Here is a 6,000-nt window from a genome sequence, read left to right as displayed (position 1 = left end):
GAGGGAGAGAGGGAGGAAGGAAGAACACTGGGCCCCCATGACAAATTTCAGGCCATTTAATGCTCAGACATAAAATCCATCCCTCAGGTTTCCAGCTTCCCAAAGCAGCTCCACATCATGAGGAAATTATACCCTCACAGCTGTCATTAACCTGAGCGGTTAACTGGGTGGTCAAACAGGTTGGAAAGTGATGGGGCATGTGTGGCAGGAGCTGTGCTCAGGTCTCCAGCATCCCTGTCCTCACAGAACCCCTCACCCAGGACGGCCAGGCGCTGGCCAGGCAGCCGTGCAGGGCAGGGAGGGTCCAGGCTGGAGGGAGGGGAGGGCTGGGTGAAGGCTACAGGAGGGAGAGGAGGCGTAAGGGATGTGGGAGTGGGAAAGGTAATGGTGTGGGCAGAGGAAGGCAGAGCGGGGTGTAGGTGAGACGTGGGATAACGAGGTGGGTTCAGGAAGTCATGGGACAGGGGTGCTGGTGAGCGGGGAAGCTAGGACGGGTGAGGATGGTGGGATGGAAGTGCCGGGTGCCAGTGTACAGGGCAGGGCACAGGAGCCCCGGCAGCAAATGCAGAAATCATAAAGGAATTGATACTGGAAATGGTACATCTTGATACTGGAAGTGGTACATCTACTTTATGTCATTTTCACAACTGTACCTTGGGGTAGATGCTAATGTCAGAAAGGTTAAGCAACCTGCCCAGGTTCACTCAGTAAGTGGCAGGGACAGAGCTCACATCCCAGGAGTCCTGCAGGGACAGTGCTCACATCCCAGGAGTCCTGATGCAGGACACTGCCCCTCAGCAGGGGATTCTGGGGTGGGGCCAGAGCATCTTCCCTGGTGCTGCCTGGGTTTGCCCACAGAGGTCTAGATGGACCAGTGATCATGGTAATGAGGTCTGTGGCCTGTGGTTGGCCAGACGCAGGTGGCCAGGACTCACCATGAAGTAGTAGAGCTGAGAGGACCGGGCCATGAACTCGGGCCGACACACGGCCACACAGATTTCCACGAAGCCGGCGTGCTGGCTGGGCTTGGCCTCCCCCATCTCACATACGATCCTGCAGGGAGGAGAGGACAGACCCCCTGGGTCACAGGACAGTCACAGGACTCCCAGCCATGACCCCTGGCCCCATTCTCTGCAGTAGGATCTCGGGGATGGGCAGGGGAGGAGGTGAAAGACACCCCAGGTTCCTTCCTGCAGGGGCTCCTGCTGGGTCCTCAGGGAATGAGGAAACATGATCTTCAGGGGTCCCCTGGAGGCCCTCTGTAAAGTGGGGAGCCTAGGGGAGGGTTCTGACTCAACACTTAGTTCCTAATTCATGAATTATCCACTCAATTATGAATTACTGTGAATTTTAGCCAAGCGGCTTAGCAGATAGAGCTGGCAGGACCAGAGAGGTACAGTGACTTAGCCAAGGACCCACAGCAAGCCAGACAGGAGCCATGGAGTAGACCTAAGGTTTTCAGGTCCTTGTAGAAACTCATGGCCTGCCTCACCAAGGGCTTTCTGCTCCCAGCCCCAGCCGGGGGCTTGGCAGGCCAACAGACATGCATGTTGTGGTTGGGGGGAGTCATACATTTTTCCCTTTTTATAAATTTTTATTATTTTAATTGCAAAATTTGTTCATACCCTTTGAGAATTTTGAGAATGAGATAGTACAGAAGTGTGGCAATATAAAAATAGTGTCCCTTTTTTCATTCCTAACCTCTCTACAAGTTTGGTATATATAGTCTCCCAGGCCTTTTACTAGACCTGATATATATATATATATATATATATATATATATATATATATATATAACATTTTACAAATGAGAAAACTGAGGCACAGCAAAGTTAGTCAACTTGCCCAACTATATATATTTGCACATATATACACACACACACATACACACGTATGTATGTATATTTATGTTTGATACATGCACACACATAAACCAAAATGTTATATATACACACACAGCTATATACAAATATATATATATATATATATATATATATATATATATATATAGAAACATATACATGATTTAAAATATAAAAGTGAGACCTAATTATCCACTGTTCTAACCTGTCTTTTGACTCAACAATACAGCATGGACTTCGTTCATGTCACTGTTCACACAACTCTGCCCTGGACAGCTTCACAGTGTTTCACACTGTGACTGTACCATCATCCATTTCCTTGCTTACTAGTGAAGGTGCTCGTGTTTTCATACATGCGTGTGTGTTTTCATACATGCGTGTGTGTTTTAATACATGCGTGTGTGTTTTAATCTTGCATAGCCTTTCCTTTGACTTGTCCGAAGCCCTCTCTTAATTTTGCGAATGGATTGCCCTCCTGTAGGAGCTGCTGAGCTGGGAGCATTAACTTTTGTCTGTAATAAGTTTTACATTCTCTTCTCCCCGTTGGTCACCTCTGCTTCAATTTTGTTTATGATGTCTTTTGCCACCCAAAAGCCTAAAGTTTAAACGTGGCTATGTGGTTCATTGCTTGTTCTTTCACTTTATAGCTCCTGGGTTCTGTGCTTCTTTTAGAAAGAACTTCTGGGTGAGAGTCCAGCAAAAATATACGCCCTTCTGTGAAGGTAACATAATCAATACATGTTCAGTGTCAAAAATAGAAAGTACATAAAAGCACTTGCCATACATACACCCACCCCCCAACTGCCTCACCCAGGAATATTCACGGTCCACATGTCTGTGTACATGTTTCCAATTTGATTTTCTTTCATAAAATTAATTAGAAACTCTGCATTCTGCTTGGTAACCTGTGCTCTCCCTTAATAGACCTCGAGTGCACTCCTGGTCACGATTCTCCCACAGTATCAGACTTAATGGCTCTGTAGTTGACTGTCTTATGCATATAAAAGAGTTTATTGAGTTGATTAATTTCCTATTGTCAAACATACAAATGCCTCTAAATTTTTACTATTATAAATAAGGCCAAAATAAGCATTCATGCAAATAAATATTTGTACATTCTGGTTATGAAGGGAAAGGTCCAGAAGTAATATGGCCAGCCTAAAGACTTCTGACTCACATTTCCAAACTGCTTCCCAGAAAGTTCATTCCAATCTACCCTCCTGACAAGAAGATAGGAATATGCTATTTGTCATGCCTCTCATCTGCTCTGGGCATTGTCTTTCAAACATTGTTTCTTGTTTTAATTTGCATTTCATTGATTACTACCGATGTTAAACATTTTTATATGACTTTTGGATGCTCTTTGCTCACTTTTGTGATATTTGCCTTTTATTTGTAAAACCTCTTTTATTTTTATTTATAAAACTATCTCTTACCTGTAATAGGGTATAAACATATACCCAGTCTATCATTCACATTTTTATTCTGCTTACAATGGTTTTTGAGGCACAAGCTTTAAGTTTTATTACTCAAATCTTCTTATCTTTCCCTTTATAATTTTTCTTTTGCAGTTATACTTAGAACAGCTTTCTTCTCTTGAAATTAGATAAATCCTCACCTGTGTTTTCTTGTAATCCTTTCACAGTTTCATTTTTACACTTAACTTTTTAATCTGTCTGGAATTTATTTTAGATTATAAAGTGAAGTAAAGATCTGATTTTTTTTTCAGGGAGTTAACCAGCACCACTTACTGAATGATCTTTCCTTTCCTTGCAGATTTGAAGTGTCACTTTTATTACATACTACATATTTATACATCAGGATTATTTTTCTGGGTGTTTATCTGATTCTACTGATCTAACTAGTACCATAATACTTCAATAGTGTGGTTTTAATATATTAAAAAATTTTTTTTAAATCCTCACCTGAGGATATTTTTTTTCCCATTGATTTTTAGAGAGAGTGGAAGGAAGGGAGAGAGAGAGAGAGAGAGAGAGAGAGAGAGAGAGAGACCCACATGAGAGAGACACATTGATTTGGTCTGAGGGCTGACATTCTAACCACTGAGCAAACCAACCAGGGCTTTATAATATTTTTAATGTCAGGTCCCAAGTAGGGCATTTCAGAGTTCCTCAAATCTCACTATATGGTAGCAGCCAATTTTGTCCTAGCAAGAACTCAGAAAGTTGAAAGACCCACAAAATGATCTTCAGATAAATAAACGATGATGGACCAGGGAGGTGAGTGCTACCAAGTATGAAACCTTCAATGATCTGATCTACTCTGAGCACCTTAGGAAGACCAGATGGAACTCAGGAGGAACTGAGGGTGGTGGTACTGATGGTTCCAGAACCACTGAATCTAGGCAGGATCCAGTAAGCAGAACCACAAAGGGCACTGACCTAGCTCAGGGAGGCCTCACAAAGAGTCAGCAACTTATGCCCATGGGACAGGTGGCAAGGTTTCACTTTGGAGGTGCAGCAAAGATGGCATAAATGGATTCTATTGTGCTGGTAAGATTTCATGGTTAGGTTTGCTGGGTTGGAAAATTGTGTTTACTTATTTACAAGGCAATATGTGACTTGCAAACCTCCTCCACCAGTTAGGTTTGAGGCCAGCTAAGTTGTTGAATGACCCTCTCAGTGGACCAGCAGATTTTGAAAAGAGAAACTAACTACCCAAAGTACCCACAGGCCTGCAAGGGAGTGTGGAGTTTCATTTCTGTCTACATACAGGGTAGCACAAGATTCCCGGTATGGACATGCATGGGGAGTTAGGGACAGCAGAGGGAGTTGGGGTAAGCAATTGAACTCACACTTCTCTTGCAGATTTTAACTTTGCTCTATCTCACTCCTACTCACCCCCACAGCCCAAGGAGGTAACCATCACTTCTCTCCCAGCCTTTCCCCCTTTCTACACTTCCCCCAGTATGGCAGCTGGCTGGTCCAGGTGTGGGAGTCCCACCCCAGCACCCTAGAATGTTAAGGGCATTCTTCTTTTACCTCCATAAGCTTTAAGACCCCTTCTTTTTGGCTTATCTTCCCTCCCCTCCAGTACCTGTCTGTGTCTCAGGTCACGTCCACTTACTGTTCGGCCGGGATGTAGCCATCCACCAAGGGGCTGCACTCCACGCCGGCCACCTTGACGTAGGAGGCGATGTCCCGGAATTCCAGGCCCAGGTTCTCTCCTCGGATGGTGACCTTAGTGCCCCCTTCCCGGGGGCCTGTCACTGGGATTATCTGGAGGGAGGAAGCATGGTGATTTGGCAGGCACCAAGAGGAAGCCATCACCCCTTGCTGATGGGCCAAGGAACGGCTCTTCCCACCTCTGCCCAATTCCTGAGCTGTGTCCAAGTGCCCCAGGGCATCCGGATCTGGCACTGCCAGTGGCAGGAGCTCTGGCAGAGCAGTCCAGGTTTGGGTGTGGTTTCAGGACCAGTGATCAAAGACCCTCGTTCATTTTCCTACCTCATAGAAGGGGGAGTGGAACGTGATCCGCAATGTTACTGGGTAACTCATTGAAAATGGGGATTAAAGCATTTGGGCGTTTGCTTGTGTTGGTTGCACTCTCAAGCTACATGAGTAACCCTCCCGTGAACCCACACCCTCCACACTATGGGAACTAAGACCCTTCTCTATAGTCACTTTCTATAACCAGATAGACTTTCTCTCCTTATCCTTCTCTTGTCCCTTCCCCTCCCCCCAAATGAAATTTTAAGGCACCTTTGTGTTCCTTTCATGGTAACATTTGTGTCTGATTCCCATCTTTCCATCCCCCACCCACTTCCTCTTCAGAGCCGGAGCCTCTGAGAGCAGGGACAGCGTCTCCCTTCTCCTGTGGACTTTGCAGTAGCAGCATCTTTGTTTCTTGAGTTGTAATTGTACTGCAAACTCCAACTCCCAAGCATCTTCACGGAGTTACCAGAGCACCTGTCACAACCCCTTTACCTTCACTGTCTGACTTGGTTTCTAAGGGATATTTAATTAGACTTTCTCCTCATACACTTTCCCTCCAAAGATGTCACCTTTGGTGTTAAAACCCATGACTGGAATGTTAAGTTCCAGCAACCAAGGGCCTGCTTTGAGGGAGGGGCTCCATCCAGTTCACACGGTCTAGCTGTGGCCTCCCGAAGTAGAAA

General features: G+C 45.2%; 1 protein-coding gene across 1 annotated transcript in view; it reads right to left on the bottom strand.

Moving 5' to 3' along the window:
• PLXNA4 (plexin A4) overlaps positions 1-6,000 on the bottom strand; it is a 346,359-nt gene that overhangs the window by 58,128 nt on the left and 282,231 nt on the right. Inside the window, exons 12-13 of the mRNA XM_023753514.1 lie at positions 4,950-5,101; positions 936-1,053 (exon numbers count right to left, since the gene is read on the bottom strand). Of these exons, the coding sequence (XP_023609282.1) occupies positions 936-1,053; positions 4,950-5,101 (270 nt within the window). The remainder of the gene's footprint in view (positions 1-935; positions 1,054-4,949; positions 5,102-6,000) is intronic.

Source organism: Myotis lucifugus, unplaced genomic scaffold, assembly GCF_000147115.1.
Source record: "Myotis lucifugus unplaced genomic scaffold, Myoluc2.0 scaffold_46, whole genome shotgun sequence".
NCBI classification, from domain to species: Eukaryota; Metazoa; Chordata; class Mammalia; order Chiroptera; family Vespertilionidae; genus Myotis; species Myotis lucifugus.
This window is presented reverse-complemented; position numbering and strand designations above follow the sequence as displayed.